Source organism: Mrakia frigida, assembly GCF_051309035.1.
Source record: "Mrakia frigida strain ATCC 22029 unplaced genomic scaffold BDY24scaffold_3, whole genome shotgun sequence".
NCBI classification, from domain to species: domain Eukaryota; kingdom Fungi; phylum Basidiomycota; class Tremellomycetes; order Cystofilobasidiales; family Mrakiaceae; genus Mrakia; species Mrakia frigida.
The window spans coordinates 609,483-634,010 of record NW_027481278.1 but is presented as its reverse complement, the minus strand read 5'-3'; the positions used below and the strand labels follow the sequence as shown (position 1 = coordinate 634,010).

Sequence of the window (24,528 nt, the reverse complement as noted above, 5' to 3'; positions counted from 1 at the left end):
ATTGGGCGCGAAAGGAAGATGAATGGGGGCGTCAGCGATTCGAGATGAGCAGTAGCATATGGACACAGGCTCGAAACGAGAGGGAAAGGGAGGGGAGAGGGAGGCTCACCTCTTCTTGAGGCCTGAGGGACCCGGCGTCGCGAAGACAGCGGGAGCCTGGACAACTTTGGGAGCAGACGAAGAGGACGCTGATGATGAGGCTGATATGGTAGAAGGGGTGGTGTAGTCAGTAAATCGTCCGAGAGTCGGAGCGGGCAAGAGCAAGAGCGACGCACCGAGCGACGAGTTCAAACCGAAGCCTGGAGCGACGACTCTCCTAGTATACACCAGGATATAGGCATCAGCCCGATCCAGAGGAGCAGTGATACTGGTGATGCTCGTATCATTCGCTCGAGCCCAGCCTGACCCGTCCGAGGTTCGAAATTGAGCGAGGTAATGACCATCCTTGATTCGAGTTCCGACGTGGGAGACGACGGAGACGAGATCGTACACGACGCCAACCTGTGAATAGGGAAGAGGCTGGTCAGTACGAAGAAAGAATTCGAAGAGAAGGAAAGAAGAAGACGAACCTGTCCGGGAAGAGAGAGCTCTTTGGGGTACCGAACGAGCTTCTCGATCTTCGTAGCAGCACCGGCTTCTTGATCGAATGAGAAGCGGCTGAGGGTGAAGACGAGAACCTCGGCAGTCGAAGAGATCATCGAAGAAGTAGTGCCTCGGACGTTCGAAGTGCAGCTGGAAGAGAGAGGGAAGGAAGAGTGAGGGAGTCAGACTTTCGACGCGTCGAGCAAAAGGTTTCGGAACTCGAAGACGGGAGAAAGACTGACCCCGAGCACTCGAAGGACTCGATATCGTCGGAGCTAGAGTAGTGGCCGATGGCCTCCTCGAGAGTGTCCACTCCTTGGGGGATACCGAGGGAGATGGTCGAGGAGGAGTTGACTTCCGACCGATGGACGTGACCATGTTCGCAGAGCTGCTCGCTGACGAGAGAGTTGTCGAAGAGGGTGCTGGTTCGAGAGGATAGAGGGACACTGTTTGAGAAGGGTGGGAAGAGGTGCGAAGATGGGAAGAAAGGAGAGGGGTCAGTCCAAGTGTTCGACGAAACGAAACGAAACGAGCAGGAGGGAAGCGCACCTCAGACCCTCCTGTTCCGACATCTTGTCGAGAAGGCCAACGAGGAACTCAGCAGCGTCCTCCTGGAAGTAGACTCGGAGATGAGGGGAGATCTCTGAAGGGAGATCCAGGCTCCAGTCAGCAATCGAAGATCCGAGCGAAGAGAGGAAGAGAGACGCGGACTCACCCGTCAGGCTGTCGACGAACGCTTGAGGCAAGATCGAAACCGGACCACTCGATGAATACAGATCCCAAAGCGTGAACTTGAGCTCGCACAAGGCGCAGAACGAAGCAGTGTGAGGACCTGTGAAGAGAGAGAGAAAGAGAAGGTGAGCTCGATCTCAAACGAAGACGAGAGGAGATGGGATCTCAACTCACACGCCTGGTGGTTGTGAAGCTTCAGCCTCTGCTGGACACTCGAGCTGGCAAGAAGAGCCTGGATAGAAGCGGCCATGTAGCAAGTGTTTCCAAGGTTCTCGAATCCACGAGGCGCCACTCGAGCCAACACTGCGAGGAGAGAGAAGATCAGCCGTCGACTCGAAACCTCTCGAGATCGACGCGACCGGAGACGATACTCACACTGCTGAGAGCGAGGAGCCGACGTGTGAGGGACCGATGGCGTATGCTGAGGTGTCGAAGAGGCTGCGGAGAGGGTGAAGGAGAGAGAAAGTGGGGATGATGGTCAGTTTCGACGCTTGAAATCGAGACGCGTCTGCTTTTCGACTCACCGACGAGAGCAGGCTTTCCGACCTTCGAAGGGATCGAAGGGGTCTTGAAAGCTGATGCGAGAGGAACAGAGGGGTGAGAAGTGGGCAGCGAAAAGACTCGAGTCGACGAGGAAGTACGAGAAGAGGGAATTACTTGGTTTCGCACCTCCCGAGGTCGACGACGACGGGGACGGACCCTTCGAAGCGGAGCTCGAGGTGGGAAGCGACGGTTTCGTAGAGGCTACAGAGGCGAAGGTAGGACCTGCCTTCGAGCTCGATGAAGATCCGACTGTAAGCGGAAACGCGCTTGTCAGAGAGCGAGGCTAATCTAGCGATTGAGAAGAACGAAACTCACGAGAAAGACCAGCCAACTTCATTTCGGCTTTCGACCTTCGAAAGACGGGACCTGGGGAAGTAGGGGGTGAAGTCAGTGATGCGTTCGATAAGCTTCTGCTGAGAAGACTTACGTTTTCGAATCGTCCCAGTCTTCTTCTTTCCGTCACAGTCTTTAGCATGGAACGTAGCGAGAGTCCGTCGTTTGAAGGTTATCAGGCATCCGTTTACGGCGTTCAGAGGACATGGGAATCTCTGCGGAGGTATTTGAAGTGTCGGTCAGCCGAAGCAAAGAACAGAGCGAGGACGAGAACGATTCAACTCACTGCTGAGTCGTCACCACAGGTAAGACCGTGAGCTTTGGCGGTGTCGGAGCGAGCGAAAGTCGAGATGCATCCTCCGTTCGGGTTGAACTTGGGACATGGGAACTTCTGGAAGACGAGAGATAGGTCAGCGTGCCAGTTCGGACAGAGAGGGGAATGGAAGACGGAGGACGAACGACGACCGACTTTCCACAAATCCTCTTGTGTCGATCTCGAGAATCCAGGCGAGAGAACATCTCCGAGCACTTGTGCTTCTTGGCGAAGGTACATGGGATGGTCTGCGAGGACGCGAACAAGAAGAAGACGAGTCAGATTGGGGTAGAGAGGGAAGAGAGGAGAGAGAAAACGAACCTTCTCGTGAGCAGGGCGAAAGGACTCGCAACCGTTGTTGAGAGCGTGACGCTTGGCGATATCAGCTCTCGAGAACCGAGCGTCGCATCCGGTCTCTTGAATCCGGGGGCATTCGTAGGGCTGTGGAAAAGAAGGAGAGGATGTCAGCTCCAGTCTCGAGGCAAGAAAAACGAGACGCGTCGAAAACTCACCTTGTCTCGATCATCGAGGAGAGATTCGCATGAGTTGGTGAGAGCGTGTCGTTTGGCGATATCAGGTCTCGAGAACCGAGCGTCACATCCGGTCTCCTCAGCTCGAGGACATTCAAAGGGCTGCAAGAAGAAGGAGAGGAGGTCAGCTCGAGTCTCGAGGCAAGAAAAACGAGACGCGTCGAAAACTCACCTTGTCTCGATCATCGAGGAGAGATTCGCATGAGTTGGTGAGAGCGTGTCGTTTGGCGATATCAGGTCTCGAGAACCGAGCGTCGCATCCGGTCTCCTCAGCTCGAGGACATACAAAGGGCTGCAAGAAGGAGTAGAGGCAGGTCAGCTCGAGTCTCGAGGCAAGAAAAACGAGACGCGTCGAAAACTCACCTTGTCTCCATTCGGTCTACAGACGTTATGTCGTGCGTGTTGATAAGCGTTCCGACGGCAGGCGAACTCGAGATCACATCCTGTAATCGATGCGAGAGGACATGGCCTTCGAGCGTCGGCAGCCTGAAAACGAGAAGAACGGTCAGCTCAAGCTCGATCCATTTTCGACAAACTCGATGTGTACTCACACGCTGTCGAAGTTGATCTGAGGAGAGAGAGGCAAGGAAAGCGGCTTCCTTCTTCCTCCGACACTATAGAAGAGACCGAGTCAGCTCTAGTATCGAGAGCGAGAAAGGAAGAAACGGAAAGCGAAGACGAACCTCGGATTTCCGAAGACTCTCTCTCCCCTTCTCGTCCAGCGTGTCCGGCGGTAGAGATCGAAGATCTGATTGAAACGAAGCAGAAAAGGTGTCAGTTGAGCTCAGTGAAGCAAATCTTCCACTCACAGTTGTTGCGAGCTCCTAGAAGGACGAGAAAGAGTCAGTCGAGCTCGAAAAAAAAGGGATCGGGGAGACTGAACGCTCACTATGTAGTCTCGAGTCCCTTCTGAGTCATCGCCCAAACGCAAAGCTGAAGAGGAGAAGAGCGAAGCGAGGAGTCCAACCAGAGCGGCCATCTGATCCTGTCGAAAATCGAGGCGTTGTCGACGTTCCATTGAGCGAGGTATCGCATCTCCCCGGGGTAGAGGATCTGGAGTTCGTCGAGGTCGGTTGCGATCCCAGCTTCTGCTTCCTCGGAGGCGAGGTGAGCGAGTTTCTTGATCTGTCGGCCTTCGAGACGGGATGAGAAGGGGTCTCCGAGTCCTCCTATCCCGTATCGTTCGAAGTGGTGATTCGAGGGAACCTCCTCGAAGTCGACTGAGCGGGGAGCGAACCAACGAATGAGAATCATGTCTATGTCCTGTCAGACGCAAAGATGAAGAGGATGAATTAGCTCAGTTTTCGAAACATACTGCAGACGAACTGACCTCCTCAATACACTGAATCTCGGAAGGATAGAAGCTGAGGAAGCTCCCGTGCCTCCTGGGAAGAATCGGCGACGCGTCAGAACGATCCTTTCCTCCAGCGAAGACGACGGTCCTCGAGACGACGGTGACCTTTCCAGATCGAAGCCGAACGTGGAAGCGAAGTTCTGCTGACTCCAAGCGGAGCTTGAGCTCGCGAATCGCAGGTTGAACGAAGGTGTTGAAACAGTCGCGACCGTTGGAAGTGATCAGAGTTCCCTCGGAGACTCGAGTGGAGAAGACGGGAATGAAGTCGTCCTGGAGGAGGGAGAGCTGTGGCTGGCTGAGGAGGTGCTTGTAGGGAGACTGTCCGGTTTCCTTGACGCTGAATGGTGCTGGGCAGACGTCGATCGCGTCGCACTGAAAAAACGAACGTCAGCCTCGCGTCTCGACTCGTTTCCCCAAAGTCGACCGACAGAATAATAAACCGAGGACTCACACCGTCGACGTACTCTCCTCGCTGTTGATACACCTTCTCGGTGAAATGACGCTCCGTCTTGGAGACGGACGACGACGAAATGGATCCAAGAAAGCCCTCGGGGTGGTATTTCTCCGTCGTTGACCACTCGTAGAGCTGGATGACAGGAGAGAACCAACTCGCAGTCGGGACACTGGTAAGAAACCCCGAGAAGTGAAAGAGCGTCAGCGACAATCTCAGAGTCGGAAGAGGGGAGCAGACTCAGTCTCACGCAAGCTTCCGAAGACCGGTGTCTGGCTCGAACGCGAGAGGATCCTGTCTCCTATGGCTCTCAGCCCTAAGAGATCCCTTGTCGAACTCTCGAAGGTCATGGTTGAGTTGATGAAGAGTGTCGAGGCGATCCTTGTGCTGCTGAACCTTGACCTCCTTCGACGGCTGTCCTGCTCCGGATCGAACCCATTCGACGGACTTGGAGATCCCAGGCAGTTGGGCTTCGAGCTGAGGGAAGATCTGCCTTGCGATCTCCTCGGGGTCAAAAGCATGTCCTTCAGGGAGGTGGTCGAGCGTCGGAAGCGGAGGACGAGACGTAGACTGGTGCGAGGAAGGGAGAGACGGAGGTGAGTGAGACGACAGTCATCTCGAGCAGAAGGGTCCTCACCTGCTCTAGGGCTTCCATCTCGAGAAGAAGATCGTCATCCTCCTCAGCAACTCCTTCGGGATCCTGGAGGAGAAAGAGAGAGAAGCAGAGTTGTCAGTCTTTCGCGTTCGCATTCTCGAGCTCGCTCGTTTGAACGAACCTCGTTGGCGTCGACATCCATGGAAGAAGATTCGCTAGATGCCGATGCTGGAAGCAGGAAATAAGATCAGCTCTCGTTCGTTTTCTGGAGAATTAGAAAGGCGAGCTCACGTTTCTCAAGACGAATCTGTTTGGAGCTCGGCTGAAGGAGGAAGAGAAGTGAATCAGTCGCGTCGAATCAGGTCCAGTTGTGTCCTCGATCGGGCAGGTATGGAAGAGGACTCACTTTGGAGGACGAGAAGACTCCACCTTGAAGCACGAAGGGGGAAGAAGTCAGTCGAAAGCGTCGAAGAAACGAGGAAGTCGCGTCTCGTCGCGTGTCGTCGCTGACCTTGTCCACCGAGTCGAACCGAAGGGGAGGCGTGCATTGGTGAGTCGTCTTCCGATGACTCCGAGTCAGACGAGCAGCCTGTAGGCGAGAAGGAATGTCGTTAGCTCAGTTCAACTGGCTGAGCCGAACTGCAGTCGTATCGAACGCACCGTTTCGATCCAGATCGTCGTCGCTCTGTTTTTCGAACCGTCAAGACCTTGGTCAGCTCTCGGCTCTTCCCTTCTTCGCTTGATTCGAAGGCGAAAGGTAGTGGAAGGCTTACCTCCAATAAGGCTGAGGAGGGTGAGGAGGGAAAGGGGAGGTTAGTCAGAGCGAAATCCAGCGTCAGAGTCGAAAAATGGACGATGCGACGAACCTCGCTTTCCTCCTCCCACCATCTCGAAATCGAGACCAACCACGACCGTCGAACCTCCCAAGACACCGAACTATAGAGGAGGTGGAAAGGAGAACACATCAGCGGTCGTCGACTTCTCTCTCGACCAGTCAGAACTCACGCAATGAAACCACTCCGAACCTCGAAGAACGAGACCGTCCAGCGAGAGCCTCACAGAGGTCGAGAGCGAATGGCAGTCTGCCGAAGAGAAGGACGCAGGGTGAGCTCGGAGATATCCTCGGCGAAAAGATTCAAACACTCACTACAATCGAGAAGAAGTCCCTGCGAGAGACGGGAGGAAATGAGATCGTGTCAGCGGGGAAAGACTGAACTCGTTCGAGAAGACGACGCGACGTACCTTCACGTAGTCGAAGACGAGAGCTGTGAGAGAGGAGGAGTCAGCTCAGAAAGAAGATGGAGCAAGGAGGAGCATCACTAACTCAACGACGAGTGATCTGAAGGGAGAACTGTAAAGTGAAGAAGGAATGATTCAGCACGTCGCGTTCCCTCGTCAGGCAGAGTCGAAGAGGAGATTGCGCTCACCAATCGATCCAAAAAGCTCTCCCTCGTACTCGACTTCGACTATGATCTCGTTGGATGTTCTTCTGTGGAAAGCCATCGAACAGCGGGGATCGAAAAATGAGCTCAAGCGGCGAGAGCAAGGAATCGAGGGAGATGGGACGTACCGAGAAGCGTCCTCCGACAAGGCGTGAACGGAAGAGTGCGAGCTCGAGCCAGATGCCATGTTCGAAGAACCGCTCGTGGAGAGACTGACGGAGAAGGAGGGTTCATCAGCGTTTGGACTCGGCGAGGCGGCGTCGAACAAGGCTCGTTCGAGCTCACCTTTCAGTCGCGTGCGGCTCATCTGTGAAGTTCTCGAACGAGTACCTGATAGAGTGGTTAAGAGCCTTCCTTTGAGCTCTCCTGGCCTCGATTCCGTCGATAGGAAGGGAGTCCACGCGATCTTGGAGTTCCTCGAGGCGATGGGCGACGACCGGAGGCGGTGAAGTCCAGCTGGCAGCGAGGATCGCTCGATGGTGGAGCTTGAGTAGATCGAGTCGCCTCTGGAAGGCATAGGATGAAGTGCGACTGTGTCGTACACGGAGGTAAAGGTAAAAAGGAGGGATGAAGAGGAAGAAAGGGAGGAAGGGAGGGGGGAAGAACGAGGATAGTTCAGCTTGGATCGCGCAGGAACGAGAAGAGAGAGATGAGGTGGGTCGAGATGGTATCCAGTGAGAGAAAAGGAGTTAGCGTTGGTGAGGTGGGCGAGGAGGAGAGAGATGGCGACGTAGATAGGGAGTGGCGAGGGTGAAGACGAAGGATAGCCGAGGCGAGGGAGGAGGCGAGGGCTGGAGAATGGTCGAACTCACGATGGGGGATGAGAGACTGATTCGTGCTGTGTGGACGAAGAAGATGAAGACGAAGAGATTCAGATGAGAGAGAGCTCGAAAGAAAACTGATACTAAGAGCCGGTAAGCTCTAGACGAGAAGAGCTTGAACACGGAGAGCGAGGGAGGGATGTGGAAGGGAAGGAGCGAAGAGCTCGAGAGGTCGAGACGACGGGCAGAGACTCACAGAATGCGTATTCTTCAAGCTGAGGGCAGAAGAGAGCGGAAACGAGGCAAGGAGAGTCAGCTCGAGAAGGGAAGCAGCTTCAACAAGGGGAGGGGAGAGGGACGGGACTTGCTCTTGACACATGTTGCAGTGACTGTTTGATGGTTTGCAGGTCGTTTGGTTTACTTCCTCTCCTCGGAAGCTCCGCTAGGGAGAGGCTCGAGCGACGAGCGAAGGCTCTAATGTGAAGAGAGAGACCAGGAACAAGAGGCGTCGCGTCCCCTGAGCGAACGCGGCTGACTTTTGACCCAGTCGATTTCGAAGATCGGATCTTTCACGATCTGTAGGACCACAGACTGAGTGAGGTTTGCTCGCATGCTCGAAGTCATAGGTCATCGTGGAGTCTGACGGTGCGAGAAGAAGAGAAAGAAGATCAGCTTTGAATCGAGGTCCGCGGGAGCCTTCCTTCTCCTGCCCTCTCGTTCCGTTCTTTCCCCTTCGACACGAGCTGAGAGACTTACAATCTATATTGCGAGCAGGAGAGTGCAGAACTGAGAAGTCTTCTGCCCTCGAATCTACCAGAAGCGATCTGTATAGAACGAAGCAGCTGGACGGAAGTTCGTCGTCCGTCGAAGGAAGGGAGCAAACAAGGCTCGAGCTCAAGCGCTCGAGGGAGGCCGTCTGGAAGCTTCCCTTGAACGGCGTCTCTCTTGAATGAAAAGGTCGTAAGAAGTAGCGCAGCGGCCGTGAGGGTCAGCGGGAAAAGTCGCCTCCTGAGAGTCAAACAGCCGTCGATCTCAGCGAAACGGCCGTCAGGAAGGAAACTCGAAAGAGAGAGCTCGCACCTCCTCCTTCCTTCCTAACGCTCACCTTCATCGTTCTACAGGACTCGACCTCGAACTCTTCGTGAGTTCTCCTTCAGCCTCTGCCTGTATCGACGTCTTGTTAAGCTTCTCGAACTCTTCGTTTGGTCTACTGGTCATCGTCGTCTATAGCAGCACTTCTCCTTCGCTCCTCCCTCCCTTCCGCTCAAAACCCCTTCCCTCCTCCCCTTCCTACGCCCTACCCACACCTTCAGCTCACTCTCAGGACCCCCTTATTACTCTCCGTATATCGCCATGCCTCCCTCTCGCCACTCAGCCCTTCGGAATCCTTCTCCTCCTCCCGCATCCGCCAGAATCATCCCTCCAACCTCCCCCCTTCGAGCTCGCCCCCATCGGATCCCTCCCTCCTCCCCACAAAACGTCCCTTCCAGCACCTCCTCCTCCTCCTCTGGCTTTCGGTTGCCTCCCTTCATCCCTCCACCTCCTTCCACCAGCAGTCGTATCGGTCCAGCGCTTCCAGCAGTCGTTCCAGCGGCTTCCTCCTCTCGAGCCTTCGCCATCCCTCCCTTCGTTCCCGTTGCTCCGCCAAATCGCACCGTACCTCCTCCTTCCTACGATCGCCCGATAAAGAAACGGAACAGGGACGCCCCTACCTCATCAAAGCCTTCCGTCAAACGAAAAAAGAAGGACAAATCTCCTGCCATCGAGCCTCCGCCTCCTCCTCAGCCTCATCCTTCCTTCGCCTCTCCTCCCACCGCCCCCGTTCCCAATCCTGGACCCGTCGTTGGAGGAGGAGGAGGTGGCGGAGGAGACGGAGGTGACGGAGGTGATGATGGTGGGGGAGGAGGTGGAGATGATTGGGTAGATCAGGGAGAGGAGCGGCGAGCGAGGTCTCTAGGGTTGTACGTCGCGAGGCTGAGGTCGCCCGACGCGATGTTTGCGAAGGTTGGAGGTCGGGTTTGGGTCATGCAGGGTTGGGATGAGAAGAAAAGTACGCTGAAGGTAAGTCATCATCTCGATATATCATATCTCTCTCGTTCTGTTACTGATCTTGCTCCCTCTCTCGCGTTTCTTCAGCCCTTCTCCTACTCCCATCTCGAGCCCTCCCTCGACGATACCGATGTAGCATGCGATTGCCCTCTTCTCAAGAACTCCCTCGACGAACCGAAAGTCTGCATCCATACCCATCTCTTTCGAAACCAACCCGTCTTCTTCGCGGATAGGACGTGGGAGGGAAACGACATCACCCTCCTCGGATTGGATTCGAACGCCGAGCTCCAGGTCCTCGCCAGCCTCCCCAAACTCTTTGTGAAGGATACGACTCGTTCACGGAGGCCGGGCTCGTCAGGACGACGAAGGCGGAGATGAGGGAGCTGCAGATGAAGGTGTGGGGTTGGGTGAAGGGAGGGGAGGCGACTCGACGCACAAAGGAGAGCCAGCAGGTGATCTTGCGTTCACGAAGTTTCTCGAGAGCAAATCGTTTCCTCTTAGAGCTTACTATATCGGTCTTTAAACCTCTGACATCGCCGAAAACACAATTTTCTCTTCATGAAGGACTTCAGTCTGATTCTCCCTCAGTTCGATTTGACAGAGTTTTGAGCTTCGTTGTTTGCCTCCCATCTCTTCTCGAAGATACCAAATGACCAAGTGATGACCTCTATCGATGGCGTGAAGTATATTTCATGACATTTGGAGCTTCTGACGGCTTTTAGAAGTCTTCGGGGCGCTATAGCTGGAGATCGCTTTTGTGACGCGTCTCTGGCTCGCACACGGCGCGTCGGAGGGAGAGAAGGAAGAGAACAAGCTTTCTACAGACTCCAAGACCGCCAAACAGCTCGGAGACTTCGAAGATATGTCTCAACCGTTCGCTTCATACTTGGGGTGTGTGCTAAGGCTCGCCGAAAATGATAGAGGCTCGATGGAAACGATTCTGATCGGTCGGGTCAACCCAGCTTTGAGCTTCGTACAGACCGATTCTCCAATTTTCTATCGACCAGTCTTTTCATGAGAGAGTTTATCAAAGCTGGGAGAAGTCCAGTATCCGAAAGCATCCGATGAGACTTGTTTAGTTCATTTTTGTGAATCCCAAAAGAAACGAACCGAGGATCGGTACTAGAGAAGGCATTAAACCGCCGATAACATCGCTGAAGCACTTCTATACCTTCCTATATACGTCGAGGCGATTCTAGCCGAGAAAGGGGTAGATAAGGGAAAGAAATCAGCGGTAACCAACAAGTTGAAGGTGGACAAAACGACTCCCTGAGCAAGAGGCGATACTAGTCAGGGAGAATTTGTCAGCTGAGGGTACCAACCAGATAAATATAGATAAGAACAATCGATACGACGATTGGCCGAAGCGATAAGGTGAAAAGGTCCAGGAGCTCCGAGAAATCGGACACGTCGTCAACATGATGGACGCGCCTCAGCAGCTTCTGACGCCGACGGGCGACTGTTCTTCTCTCCTCAGCATCGCCAGTAAACATTTGAACACTCCTAAACTGGTTTCCGTAGCTGAGGAAAGCTCAAAAGGCTGCAACCTGTAACAGGGGTGAGCACGAGCCGGACGCGTCGCGTTCCTTCTCGGTCAGCAGTTCCTCCCCTCTGTCTTAGTTCCGAAGACATAATCGAAGCAGTAAACAAAACCTTAGATCCCCCAGTGTAGCGTGGTGTCGTCTTTACTCCAGAAGTGTAAGCTACCACCAACAGAGACGCGTTTCGGAGCGGCGACGCGGTCTCGGTTCGTCTTCGTCTCTTCAGCGGTAACATGATCGAGGCTTGCCACCATGATGGTCAAAGTCCAAGATCATGCCTACCGACTATTCGAATCGTCTACAGTCGAATCGTCTACAGCGCAAGATCTAGCACCTAGATCTCGCTGAATCGGGAGCTGGAGTCGAAAAGAGGGAGTCGCCGCGAGAGGGAGAAGCTATCCAGGAAAGACGACTCGCAATCAAACAGCATGGTATATAGCCACTACCCCGACTAAACTGCACCTCCGAACTGAGCCCGAAGACCAGCGAGACGACTCGCTTTTCAGTTCGCCTCGTTCTTTCGATTGTGAGCAGGGGAGTCGTAGCGAAACACGTCATGCAGTATCCCTGGTATCCCTGAAAGGAGCGGGAAAGTATAAAGAAATCTAGTAAGTCGTCCGATCACCACCTGCTACCCCCTCCTCCTCCTCCTCCTCCTCCGTCTTTTGATATGCGGAAAAAGAAATACGAGGTCAGTAAAGGTCTTTAGAGGAACGGAAGACAGAACATCGCTCGCTGAAGGTCTCCGTAGGAGGGAGATCGTTCCAGCAGCAAGTTCGAAAACGAGAGCTTACAGCCGCCGCTGTTGGAAGAGTAGGAGCTGTAGGAGCCTCCGGCACCAGCCGAATAGCCACCCGAGTAGGAGTTCGAGCCGTAGCTTCCACCGTCTACAAGAAGGGAGGGAGGGTTTGTCGAAGGGGAAATCGAGAGGTGAAGTCCGTCAGCAGCGTGTTACAAGAACGAGCTACCGACTCGCAGCAGCAGGGGATGGGTGGGAAGGGTGCGGAGGTTCGAAAAGGAAAGGAACGGTTAAACTTACATCCTCCTCCTCCTCCCTGAAGAAAGCGAAAGAAAACGAAGAAAAGCGGTCAGCGGGCTGCAAGGTCGAGTAGAGTGATGTAGCAGACCAAAGAAAGTTTTACTCACTCCTCCGTATCCTCCTCCTCCTCCCTAAGAAGCCGAGAAAAAAAGCAAACTGAGTCAGCGGGCTGAGACGCGTCGCACGTCGGACGAAGAAGACAAGATGCTCACTCCTCCGTAACCTCCTCGGCCTCGTCCTCCCCTTCCTCCTCCTCCTCCTCGACCTCCTCCTCCTCCGTACATGGCCATCTCCTCAAGCTCCCGAGGGACCTCGGACTTGGACTCCTTCAAGATACCAACGAGCTCTCGAGCGGACTTCGAGTTGTCGGTGGCTGTTCAGATAGGAAGCGAAGGTCAGTTTCTTCGTTTCGAAAGTGTAAGTAGACGAAACGAGAACGTACTGAAGTAGGTGTAGGAAGTTCCGGTGGTTCCGGCTCGACCAGTTCGTCCAATTCTGCGAGGAGGGAAGGAGAGCGAAGGTCAGCTCGAGCGTTCGACTCGAACAGAGTGAAGCGAGTTGAGAAGAGAAAAGACGAGAGACGTACCGGTGAATGTAATCCTCGCAGTTGTTAGGGAAATCGTAGTTGATAACGTACTTGATATCCTTGACACTGTTCGGGGGGAAGAGAGAGGGAGGAGGGGAAGAGGTCAGGAACGGTTCGACGAGATCAAGACGAGAAGAGAGCGAGGAGAGAAAGCGGATACGTACTCTGAGAAAAGGTCAAACCAAGGCAGAGAAGATGCGATGGAGGGGGGTGAGATTGGCAGTTGGAAGGGAAGGGGAAGAGGAAGAGAGTCAACAACGAGCGGGAACGGAAACGAGTGCAAAGCTATCGAGCGAGAAACTAAGCTAAGCTAAACTAAAGCGACCTCTCCTAAACCTAACGAGACGAACGAAGGAAGGTAGTGAAGAAGAAAAGAAGGAGAGAAGAGACTAGCGGTCGACTTCGTGAGGTGCGAAGAATCGACCAGTTCGTCCCGACTCCCTTCCCCTCCTCCCCCTCACTCTTCCTCAAACGAACGAACGCTAAAGTAGAGGGAAAGAAACCTAAACAGAAGACCAACGTCTACTTCCCCGAATGCCACCATCTCCGAAGAGGAAGGGCAGGATCGAAGAAAGCAAAAGCGGATCGAAAACGAAAACGCAAGGAGAGTCCGACTCGGAGTAAAAGACAGAACGTCCAACCCAAAACCGAAGCTCCCCGCGAGATGATCTCCTGTTAGTTTCCTGCTCGCTCGCTCCCCGAGGTAATGCGCTTGGCCTGATCGAGGGAAGGCAGCGATGGTTTCGGTGTCGGATGGAGGAGGGGCTGAACGACAGTCGAAGGTCGAAGCAGCCAGCGAGGGCTCGTTTCCGAGTAGGGCGATTTCGATCTTATCGACCCGAGATCGTCGGTTCCTCGGTATCTTGAGCTGGGAGCAGAACGTCGACGAATCCACGAGAGGTTGAAGGAGCGCACGCGGAGGAGAGAGAATCTCGAAGGGGTGATCTCGAAGAAGGAACGTATCGAATCCCGAAGGAAAAGAACGAGCCATTCGAAAGCCCCTTGGGAAGAGACCTGGTTCCAAAGCAGCAGCGTCCGTCGGTGTCTCGGAAGATCCGCTTTGAAGACTTCTGACCATGCTCTTGAAGGTAGAGGAGGACGGTCGGGCGTTGAAGAGGACGAAGACCGAAGACCCAAGGAAACGTCTCGTCGAGGTCGAGGGTGTCGCTGTTGAAGCTACAAAGCTAAATGAGAAGGGAGAAGGGATACTTACCGAGACCTCGGGAGGCAACCTGAGAGGAAGGAAGGAAGAGAGAGGTCAGCGAGGGTCGAAAAGAGAAAGAAGGAAGGAAGAGAGGAAGGGACGAACGTCGGTCGCAATCATGATGGGGGATCGTCCAGACTTGAACTCTCCGAGAACCCAATCTCGCTCCTGCTGCTGCTTATCTCCGTGGATAGCAAGCGCAGGCCATCCGTCCTGTCGAAGGTACTTGGTGATGTCGTCGGCGACTCGCTTGGTAGCGGTGAAGATGATGACCTTAGCGTTCTCGTTCGAGATGGTGTCGAGGTGCTTGACGAGCTTTCCTCGCTTCTCGAAGTCGGTGCAGACCTCGACGAGCTGCTTGACGTTGTGGTTGGCGGAGAGCTCCATGGATCCGATGTTGACCTGGATGGCGTCGGTAAGGAAATCGGCAGCGAGTCGCTGAACCTCCTTGGGCCAGGTGGCGGAGAAGAGGAGAGTCTGTCGGTCAGGTCGGATCTGAGCGACGATCTTCCTGATCTGAGGCTCGAAACCCATATCGAGCATTCGGTCCTGACGAAGAGGAAGAAGCAAGAAGAGAAGGGTCAGCGGCTGCGAGGAAGGAACGAAGCTCGACGACGAAGGGAAACGATGAACGCACGGCCTCGTCCATGACAAGGTAGGTAACCCTTCGGAGGTTGACCTTTCCGGACTCGAGCATGTCGATAAGTCGTCCAGGGGTGGCGACGACGATCTCAGCTCCTCGCTGGAGATCCCTGATCTGTCCTCCCTTGGGAACTCCTCCGTAGACGGCGGTGTTTCGGATCCTCGACGACTTTCCGAACTTGGTGCACTCGGCCTGGGTCTGGACGGCAAGCTCTCGAGTAGGAGCGAGAATGAGGACGATGGGTCCGTCTCCAGGGGAGAGGAGAGGCTGAGCGTTGATGTGAACCCTGAGGAGGAAAGAAGAGGCGAGGATAGGTCAGCTTCGACGCGCTCGAGGGAGAAGACGAACGAAGGAAGAAACGAGACGAACATGGCGGGGAGAGCGAAAGAGATGGTCTTTCCGGATCCAGTCTCGGCGACGGCGACCATGTCTCGTCCAGAGAGAGCCATAGGCCAAGCCTGGCACTGAATGGGAGTAGGAGCGGCGAATCCCATGGCGTTGATCTCGGTCATGATGTAGTCGGGGAAACCAGCCTCGTCGAAGGAGGTGACGGGCTTGGGGATGTGGGCTCCTTGGATCTGGGGAAGTAGAGAAAGCAGCAAAAGGTAAGCAAGAGGGAAACGGGCAAGGCAGAAAGCGAGAAAGGGCTCGGGGAAGGGGAGGAAGGGGAAGGAGAAACGAACCCTCATCTGGTGCTTGGTCCTGTAGGCCTCGATCTCCTTGTCCTCACGAGCTCGGACTCGCTTGTCCTCGATGTAGAAGTTCTTCTCGAACTGAGGAAGAGAAGCAGAAACCAAGGAAAGATGGATGTCAGCTGGTGCGAGCTCGAAGGAAGGGAACGGAAAGGAAGGGAGCTCGAACGAACCTTGATGAGGTTGGCAGAAGCCCAATCGATCTTGCCGAGTCCAGCTCCGAGGTTGGACATTCGGTCTCCTCCTCCTGTTAGACCGAACGAGTAGCAGAGAGAGAGAGAAGGAGACGCGTCAGCAAGGTGAGGTCGAAGGGAAGGGGAGGGCGAGAAAAAGCTTCAGGGATGCGAGCTTGTTCCATTTTAGAGTCTTGGTTTTATACACACCCCCAAAGCCATTGTTGAATCCTCCTCCGTACGAACCTCCACCAAATCCTCCTCCTCCTCCTCCGTATCCTCCGCCTCCCTAAGAAACAGCGACGAAAGAGAGAACGAGAGTCAGCGAAGGCCGAAGGAAGCGCGCCGAAGCGGTGGAAGACAGATGGAAGCATTTCTCACTCCTCCTTGGTATCCTCCTCCTCCACCTCCTCCTCCGTATCCACCTCCTCCTCCTCCCTGAGAGTCAAGAAGCAAACGAGAAAGGGAAGTGGTCAGCAAGGATGGAAGGGGGGAGGGAGGAAGGGGACAAGACAGGTCGACTCACTCCGTAGCCTCCTCCTCCTATTCACGACAGAACAAAGGAAAGAAGAGTCAGCTAGCTACTACTAGAAGGTAAGAGAAAAGAACTCGTAGACGTACCTCCACCACCGTCTGCAGCAAGAAGGAACGAAGCAAAGGGGGTCAGCTCGGAGCGAAGGAGGAGAGGGAGGAGGAAAGAAGTCAAGTCGAGTGGAAGTTTGCTCACATCCTCCTCCTCCTCCGTATCCAGACATTCTATGAAAGGGTTGTGTGTGTGGGTGTGTTGTTGTGAGAGTGCGTTTGACGCTTTTGGGGGAGTCCTTTTGAAAAAGGAGAGAAGGGGGAGAGAGGGAGGAAAGAGACGAAGAGGGGGGGAGAGTCGACGTTGGGATTCAAAAGCTGCCTCCCCTCCCCTCCTCTCTTTTGGTTTCGATTTCGGCTGAGAGAGGACTGGGCCGCGAGAAAAAATCACCCAACGGCTACTGATTTCCTTTCCCTCTCTCATTCGTAGGACACCAGGTCTTGCTAAGGGAGAAGTAGTCGAGGCGAGTGTGGTGGCAAAAGTTTTCCAGTCCTTTCGTCGCTCTCGTTGAAGCAGCAGCGACGACCCTCGAGGCGTTGTTGTTTTTCTTCCTCTCTCCTCCCTCGGCCTTCCTCGTCTTGGGCAGTAGCTCATCTTCCATCTCCACAGACTCGTCTTCAGACTGGAAAGAGCTACTTGACCGAGCGGAGGTTTTCCGCCCTTCGAGGTCCTGCAGCAAACCTTCGCCGTCGTCTCGAAAGCAGCGAGACGGACGAGTTCGCTTCGACTGCCTCCCTCAGACCCCCTGTCGGGCTCTCAATTTAGCCGAAGAGGTAAGCAGTCGACTAGTCTCCGAGAACCTGCACTGAGACGTCCTTAGATTTCCCTCTCTTCCCTCGATGCTCTCTTCTGCGACGCGTCGCGTCGTGACCTTCTCTCGCTGTTGCGTTCACTTCCTGCCCTTGCGTTAGAGTTTTCTGCCCCGAAAGCTCGTATGAAATAGCTATCAGACAGACACTTTGATGCAACCTAGATATACCATCTGCGAAGAGCAGTTCCCTCGAAGTGCGACGAGCGAAGGCGGCTCCCTCCCGTCGATTTCATTCGTTCTTTGGAACTGTCGAGTTCAAAGATCTCTTTGTCATGCCTCTAAATCTTCTCTTCTCGACCTGAAATGAGCAGAAACACAAACCCTCTCCCTCCTTCACGACGGCGTGGGCTGCGCTGGTGAGACTGAATCTCGACGACCCGACTCCCTTCGTCTCTCTCCTCAAGCGACCACCCTATGTCGAGCAGCGGAAAAGTGAGCTCTTCCTCCTCTTCTCTATAAGAATCACCTTCTGACCCCGTTGTTCCTCCCAGTCTCCTAGCTCTTCGTTGAGCGTGTCTCAAACACTCCTCTCGTTCGTCCTCATCTTTCCTTCCCTTCCTTCGTGTGAGCTCTCGAGCTCACTTCCTTCCTTCCCTTTCACCTGCAGCTACCAAACTCTCTACGAATCGGTCGATCTCCCACCATGTCCCTCCTCCGTCTCTCCGGAATCCCTGGAACGGATCCTACAGTCGAGACTTTCTCAGCTCAACTCGTGCGGTGACCCTTTCAAACGTCCAAGTCAAGAGTCCAACAAGGTCGTAGAATCAGGAACCGTCAAGGCTCAGGTGAGTCTTCCTAGAGCTCGTATGCGTCTCTTTGTAGACTCAGAGCTAATCTGCTTCTGGTTTCTGTAGAACGGGGAAGAGATCAAGCTCGAAGCAGGAGAGAAGGAGCTCGTCCAAAAGATCAGCTCGAGATTCGACCTCGACCAAGTTGAATCCTTCCTCCTCCTTCGTTCCTTCCTTCGGTCAGACGATGCAGCATCCCTATCCCTTCCACCCCCTCCTACCTCCAAGGTCACCTCTTCTGCCGCCACGGCCGCTCCCGCTGGAGGACCCTCGTCCGTCGTCGAACAACCCTCCCCTTCCAAAGCGACCTCCTCCCTCTCCTCCGACCTCCTCGACCACTTCAACCTCTTCTACTTCAGGGAGCGACTGGCCATCCTCCGCCTGGTAGCAGCTCTTCTTCGAGCAGTCGAGGACGAGCAGCACGAGTACTTTGAGGTCGCCCAAATCATCATCCCCCAACTCCTCGCTCCTCCTTCCTTCTCCCCCGACTCCCCTCCCTCCTTCGTCCAACGACTCGCTCGTCAGTTCGACACTCACACTCGAACCCCTCTACCCAACCACATCGTCTCCTCTACGACCCATTCTCCTCTCTGGGCCAAACAACTCCTCAAAGAGCAACTCTCCATCCTCGAGGTCATCTTCCTCGTCCTCTACAACTCCTCCTCCGAAACCTCCCAAAACGACCCCGACACGGTCGAAGGAATCATCGCCGTCCTGCATCACACGGACTACGGAAGGAATCAGAGGAACGCGAGGTTCCTGAAGGATCAGGAGAGTGAGATCCTCGGAGGGAACATCAACGGAATGGTGGTGATCATCTGCGTCGAAGTCCTCGATCTCGAAACCCTCCTCTCGATACCTCTCAACTCTCCTCTCTTCGCCTCCCTACCTCCCAACTCCCTCCTCTCCTCACCATCTCACCTCCTCCGACTTCATCACCACTTCCTCACAGTCGCACCCTCTCCTACCACCTCGCCAATCCTCATCGCCTGGTCGTACATCCTCTCTCGACTCACGGACTCGCTCTCGAACGAAACGCCCGAGGAGTACATCCCTCTCGCTGAGGCGATCCTCCCTTCGGTGGATGGGCAGAAGCAGCAACAGCCGGCTTGGCAGACGATCGTGACGGGAGCGTTGGGAGGGAAGGGGAACTTGTTGGGCGGATTGTTGCAGTTGTTGAAGGGGAGGTTGTTTGTTGACGTCGAAGAGGGAGGAGAGGGAGGAGGAGGAGAGAACGTGGATCTGAACGCTTTGGGTTATAGGTCGGTGATGAAGGGTGAGCTCATCGCTGTTCTCGTTGATCGGTAGGAAGGACAGAAGCTGATCAGGCCTCGTTCTCCTCCGCTCAGGCCTGATGTCGTGTTTGACCGAGCTCGTACGCGTCGAGTTCCTTCCCTTCGAGGCCATGGTCGACTGCTGGATTGCTCTCTACGGATCTGGAACAGGAACTGCTTCGCTATGCCATCAGTTCTGGGATGTGAGTCGATTCTTTCTGCCCTCCCTTCCCTCGAACGCGTCCTGACTTCTTTCCTTCTTCCTTTCCTCAGGTCGACTTCCCAACCTCCCCGACTCGTCGATCTCTCCTCGTCCTCGCTCGATCTCGGTTCCCCACCCTCCTTCGTCCCCTTCTTCGACTCTCTCGCTCCCTCTGTGGAGACGAATCCCTCTCTTCGTCCGAAACCTTCGAACCCTCCGAAACCTCAGCAGAGTGCGCCGACATCGTCTTCAGGTTCTTCGCCGAGATCCCTTCGCTCTCGCACGTCCTTCCTTCGAACACGAGAGGTCGGTTCGTCGTCGAGCCTGGACTCCAACCCGGAGAGATCCAGTACAGGACGCAGAGGAGGCTCGACTTCCCCGCTGGCATCGTCGTCCCATCTGGAACCGTCGGAATCGTGGTCAGCCCTCCCAAAACGACTCCCGTCGTAGTCAGCTGGGGAACCCAGGTTTCAGGGTGGAGGTTGAGCTTGGATATCTTGAGGGCGTTTGTCGGGATCAGGGCGAAGGTACCGACAGGGTCGAGGGGAGGAGCCGACGAGGACGTGTTCGGAGCTGGATCAGGAGCTAGGGAGGCTTCGTTGACGATCTCTCTCGAGGAGATGGGGATCGAGGATTGTGCTGGAGAAGACGCTATCCTCGACATCCTCGACCTCTTCAAATCCGTCCTCTCCTCGGGTCCAAGCCTCGCAGCGGAACTCGTCGCGCACCTCTCTCCCTCCGGATCCCTCTCCTCGTCCTCCTCCTCCCGACAAAACGACGAAGACTCTTCCACCGACATCGTTCAAATCCTCTTCTCTATCCTCGAACGATCCCTCTCCTTTTCCACTCGACCAACGCCTACCTCCTCTCGACTCATCAGCACAACCCTCAGCGTCCTCACTTCCCTCCTTCCAGCCTTCCCAGGACGCGTCTGGACCTACCTCCGATCCTCCTCCCTCCTCTTCTCCAACGGTCGCTCCTCAGCCTCAACGGCTTCCATCCTCGCCTCGGAACGGTCCATCGGATCCTACCCTACCACCCTCGCCCTCGTCGATCTCGTCTTCGCTCTCTTCCTCGAGGCCCAGAGATCTCACTTCGTCGTCGAGCAGGAGTTCCTCAAGGTCAAGGCGGACGTTTTGACGAGAGCCCTCTCGTTGATTCACGCCGAGATCTGGACGGGATACACCGGATGGAAGTACAAGAGCTTGAAGGAGAGGTTCGAGATCGGGAAGAAGGTCACAACTCTCTACGACGAGATCCTCAGGGACCCTACCCTCGCTCCTCGAACTCCCTCGTCCTCGTCGCCGTCGTCGGTCATCAACCTCGGTCCCCTCTCTACCCTCCAAAGCTTCCTCGCAGACGCCTTTATCGTCAACTCCACCAACCTCGCCCTCTCCCCCATCGTCTCGACCCTCGTCGTCGGCCGAGGTCTCGTCGCAGGTCTCTACGCCAGTGGTCGAGTCTTCGAAGCTCCTCGGGCGGAACGTCTCATCGAGGGAACCCTTCGATTCGTTCGGCACCTTCTCGCCACCAAAAGAAGGTTGGATCTCGGGAAACTCGTCCCTCTCGAGCAGCTCTTCTTCGACAGGTCGTCGTCGAATAGGTCAGCAGGGAACCTCGGCAACAACCAGAGCAGGAACGGAAACGACAAGGTCAAGACCCAGATCGTCGACGTCGTCGCCCACTTCGTTACCTCCCCTTCGTCGTCCCAGGAGATCGCTCGAGAGGCCGTCCTCCTCCTCGAAACCCTCAGCGGATCCCTCTCAGCCCTCCCGGGATCCTCCCCTCCCTCCATCGTCGGTCACCTCGAAGACGCTACAGCCACAACCCAAGCGTTCCTCGACCTCCTCGCCGACCCCTACCAAGATCGAGACCTCCGACGAGCCGTTTGGAACCTCCTCGGAGTCCTCATGTCTACTCAACTCGGATGGGCCGCTCTCTTCCTCGACATGAAGTCCCACAGCTACGGAGGAGGAGTCCTCGCTTCGTCGACGTCGAGGAAAGGAAAGGAGAAGGAAGGATCGACGAAAGAGGTCAACGCCGTCACGCTCGCTCAGACGATGGTCGTCCTTTGGGAGGAGTACTGGGAGAGCGATCCTGCTTTCCTGAGCTCCATCCTCAGGTTCCTCGACGTCGCATGGGAGAACTTTGGAGATCACAAAGCTCTCGCAGCTCTCCGTTCGGATCCTTCGTTCTGGGAACCTCTCTTCGAAATCACCTTCCGATCCAAACTCTCCCCCTCCGAACCCGATCTTGACTCCGACCTCCTCCCTACCTCCAACCCGAACCAGCTCGACGACGACACCCTCCTCTACGACCAGGATACCCGAGTTACGTCGTATCGAAATCTCTCTCGAGCCTACGCCATTCACCTCTTCGCACTGGATCTCGAGACGACAGGTCGACGAGGCGGAGCAGGAGGAGCAGGAGGGATCAAGAGTCGGAACCCGAAACCTGCTTCGTTCGAGAAGATCGAGCAGCTGATGCTGAGGCAGAAGCATCGGTTGATGGGAGGAGCAAGCTTGAGGTACCTGAGGAGCTCGTGCGATCCGGAGCTGCACGAGACGGTGCATAGGAGCATCAGGGAGGCCTATCCTGGGTTCGAGGTGGAGAGTGTGAGGATGAGGTTGCCCAGGGAGGAGAGGGACTTCGGAGAAGGATACCTTTACTGTGAGTTTCGACGTGTTTTCTCACTTCCGTCTTCACTTCTCTCTCCCGTGCTCTCTCGCTTGTCTTCTCGTTCAAACTCCTCAACTGACTTGGCTTCGGTCTCTTTCTCTCTCTTCAGCCATCGACGTCCTCCGTCAAAAGATCGAAGGATACCGCTCGGATCAAGTCGACGACCTCCTCATCGACCAAACCGTCGAGGAAGTTCAGTCCATCAACCTCGACTGGTCCCTCATCGATTCCGAAGTCGCTTGCACCAAAGCCTGGCGTCAACTCCTCACCGCCGTCATCCCTCTCTTCCTCGACGGCTCAGTCAAACGAGCAGAGATCCTCCTTCGAGACGTTCGAACCATCGCTCCCGTCATCGCCAGGGAGACTCGAGACGGAGACGTCATGCTCGCCGTCCACGTCGAGAGGATGGAGATCCTCAGGACACTCGTCGAGGGAACTTGGGGAACGTCGATCATGGAGGGAAGCAGTACCAGCTCGAAGGGGAAGGCACCAGCCTCGGAATCATCGTCGTCGTCTCAGCTCGAAAGCTTCATCGGAGTCCTTCCGGAGATCAGAAACCTCATCATCAGCGAAACCTTCCCTCCTTTGGACTCTCTTCGAGGAGGTTTCTCAGTCCCCTTCCACCAAACCCTCCTTCAAATCCTCTTCCTCTTCGTTCGGAAAGCAGTCGACCTCCCTCCGCCGAGTTCGTCCAACCCCATCTCCCCTCAAGATCGACTCGTCGTCCACTCCTTCCTCCAAACAACTCTCCGATTCCTTGTCCTCGCTCTCGGATCGACCTTCGAACGGATCCTTCAAACCCAGTCATCGGAACTCGACGGAGAGCTCTCCCTCCTCGTCGCCGTCTTCGAGCAGGCCGTTCGTCCAGAGCACAACCTCTCTCCTAGCGAGTGGCTCAGTCTAGCAGACGAGATCGGATTGATCCGGAACAGTCTCGACGTCGTCATCTCGAGTCCCTGGTCGTCGTCCTCTCCCTCAGACTTGGACGCGTCGATGGACGAGGAAGGGGAGGAGGACGGAGAGGGAGGTGCTCAGCCGAGAAGACCTCTCTTCATGGAGCAGACCCTCAACTTCCATCTCGCCGTCAGCACCATCGACCGAGGAGCGGACCGACTCGTCTCGTCGGCCATCATGGCAGCGTACTCGAAGAACGTCCTCGCCGAAGTCGCTCAGGCAGGACAGATCTCGCCGACGATCAAGGAGACGTTTGGAGGAGCAGGAGGTCACGATCCGCTGCATGCAGCTTGGTTGGCGGAGTTGGGAGTTGTGGTGAATCTCATCGGATCGATAGGATCGAGTGCTCAGTTTGTAGAGACGGAGGTTGTGCCTTGGGTTCAGCTTTGGTCAGTCTCTCCCCTCCTCCCGTCTCTTTCGAGACTTCCCTCTGACCTCCATCTCTTCCTTCCCTCTGCAGCCGAGCTCAAATCGCTCGATGCGTCGAATGGAGATCAGGTCAACCCATCACCTCGGCCCAACTCCAAGAGCTCGACTCCGTTTCCACCCTCTTCTTCTCCATCGCAACTTCCCTCCAATCCACCTCTCGCTTCACTCGAACCATCCCCATCGTCCGAACCTTCGCCAGTCGAGCTCGTCTCGTACTTCAACTCGTCAACGACCTCCTCTCCCATCCCAACCACCTCTTCGCTCTTATCGAGCCAGTCACGGACGACGAACGGTTCGCTCTTCACAAGGAGAGCTCGGAAGCCGACGCGTCGTCTTTGGAACCCGACGCCCTTCCCGACCCGGCGAAACGACCCTTCCTCTGTGCCGTTATTCAGAAGCTGTTCCTCATCGCTAGGACGCTGACGTTCAACATCAACATGGCATCGAGGTCGACTTCGTGGTTGGTCAACCCGGACGGAGGGGACGTCGAGGATCTTCTCATCGCTGCAGACGCGACCGTCTCCGCCTCGGAACCAGCAACGATCGGAACCCTCATGGAGATCGGAGACGCTGCTATCAACTACCATCGTGAGTCATCTACCACTCTCTCTTCAGCTTGAACGCACTCTGACTCGTTTTTCCCTTTCTTCTCAGTCCAAATCTCCACTCGACCTCCTCAAGCTCCCATCTCCGTCTTCCCCGACGCCTTCACCTCCACTTCCCATCTTTACCTCCCACCCTTCTCCCCCTCCATCTCTCTCCCAGCAACCAGAGACGTCTTCGAGGCCGTTTCCCTCCTCGCCGTCACGCAACTCGCCCTCGCCACTCGATTCTTGTCGTCGAAAGGTCGAATGGATCAGGATCGTTTGGGAAGCTCGGCTGGGAGGGGAGGAGAGATGGATCGGCTGGCTGAGTTGGCGCATGATGTTGGGCAGATGATCACGAAGGGGGAGGTGAAGACTAAGGGGGATGATGGAGGGAGGTTTGCAATGGTGCTCAAGAACCATCTTGTTCAGTGAGCGTTCGTCTTGTCTGGTTTATTTCGTCAGTTAGTGTAGTGCTTTTCGGTATTTTGGATACGTATATTTCTTCGCTCTTATTTTCGTGTTATGCTCGAGTCCTACTTTGCTCGAAGAGGAAGAGCGTCGAGGGAACGAGGAAGAGCGGGAAGACGCACTCGCAGTTCATCGCTCGCCCTCTCTTGTTCTCTCGTTCTTTATCGAGTCGCTAATCCCAATCGTCCGT

The 24,528-nt window shown here is 55.3% G+C and overlaps 3 protein-coding genes across 3 annotated transcripts; 2 read left to right on the top strand and 1 right to left on the bottom strand.

Moving 5' to 3' along the window:
* Positions 1–8,667: 8,667 nt before the first annotated feature.
* On the top strand, positions 8,668–10,086 carry BDY24DRAFT_376931 (uncharacterized protein). Its single transcript, XM_076638714.1, has 2 exons — positions 8,668–9,697; positions 9,773–10,086. Exons 1-2 carry the CDS (start codon positions 8,990–8,992, stop codon positions 10,061–10,063), a joined length of 999 nt encoding a protein of 332 aa, XP_076500335.1. The 5' UTR covers positions 8,668–8,989; the 3' UTR covers positions 10,064–10,086.
* A 1,761-nt stretch (positions 10,087–11,847) lies between these two features.
* Positions 11,848–16,318, bottom strand: DBP2 (DEAD-box ATP-dependent RNA helicase DBP2; the record flags this gene model as incomplete). Its single annotated transcript, XM_076642672.1, has 14 exons — positions 11,848–11,888; positions 12,354–12,396; positions 12,478–12,638; positions 12,708–12,760; positions 12,852–12,917; positions 14,061–14,083; positions 14,161–14,604; positions 14,693–14,984; positions 15,068–15,276; positions 15,382–15,471; positions 15,564–15,637; positions 15,774–15,852; positions 15,945–16,001; positions 16,214–16,318. 14 exons carry the CDS (start codon positions 16,316–16,318, stop codon positions 11,848–11,850), a joined length of 1,737 nt encoding a protein of 578 aa, XP_076500334.1.
* A 1,041-nt stretch (positions 16,319–17,359) lies between these two features.
* On the top strand, positions 17,360–24,521 carry NUP188 (Nup188p). Its single transcript, XM_076644347.1, has 9 exons — positions 17,360–17,389; positions 17,449–17,489; positions 17,565–17,742; positions 17,812–19,021; positions 19,095–19,222; positions 19,293–21,891; positions 22,010–23,243; positions 23,315–23,871; positions 23,938–24,521. The coding sequence occupies exons 1-9, from the start codon at positions 17,372–17,374 to the stop codon at positions 24,300–24,302; spliced, it is 6,330 nt and encodes a 2,109-aa protein (XP_076500333.1). The 5' UTR covers positions 17,360–17,371; the 3' UTR covers positions 24,303–24,521.
* The last annotated feature ends 7 nt before the right edge of the window (positions 24,522–24,528 follow it).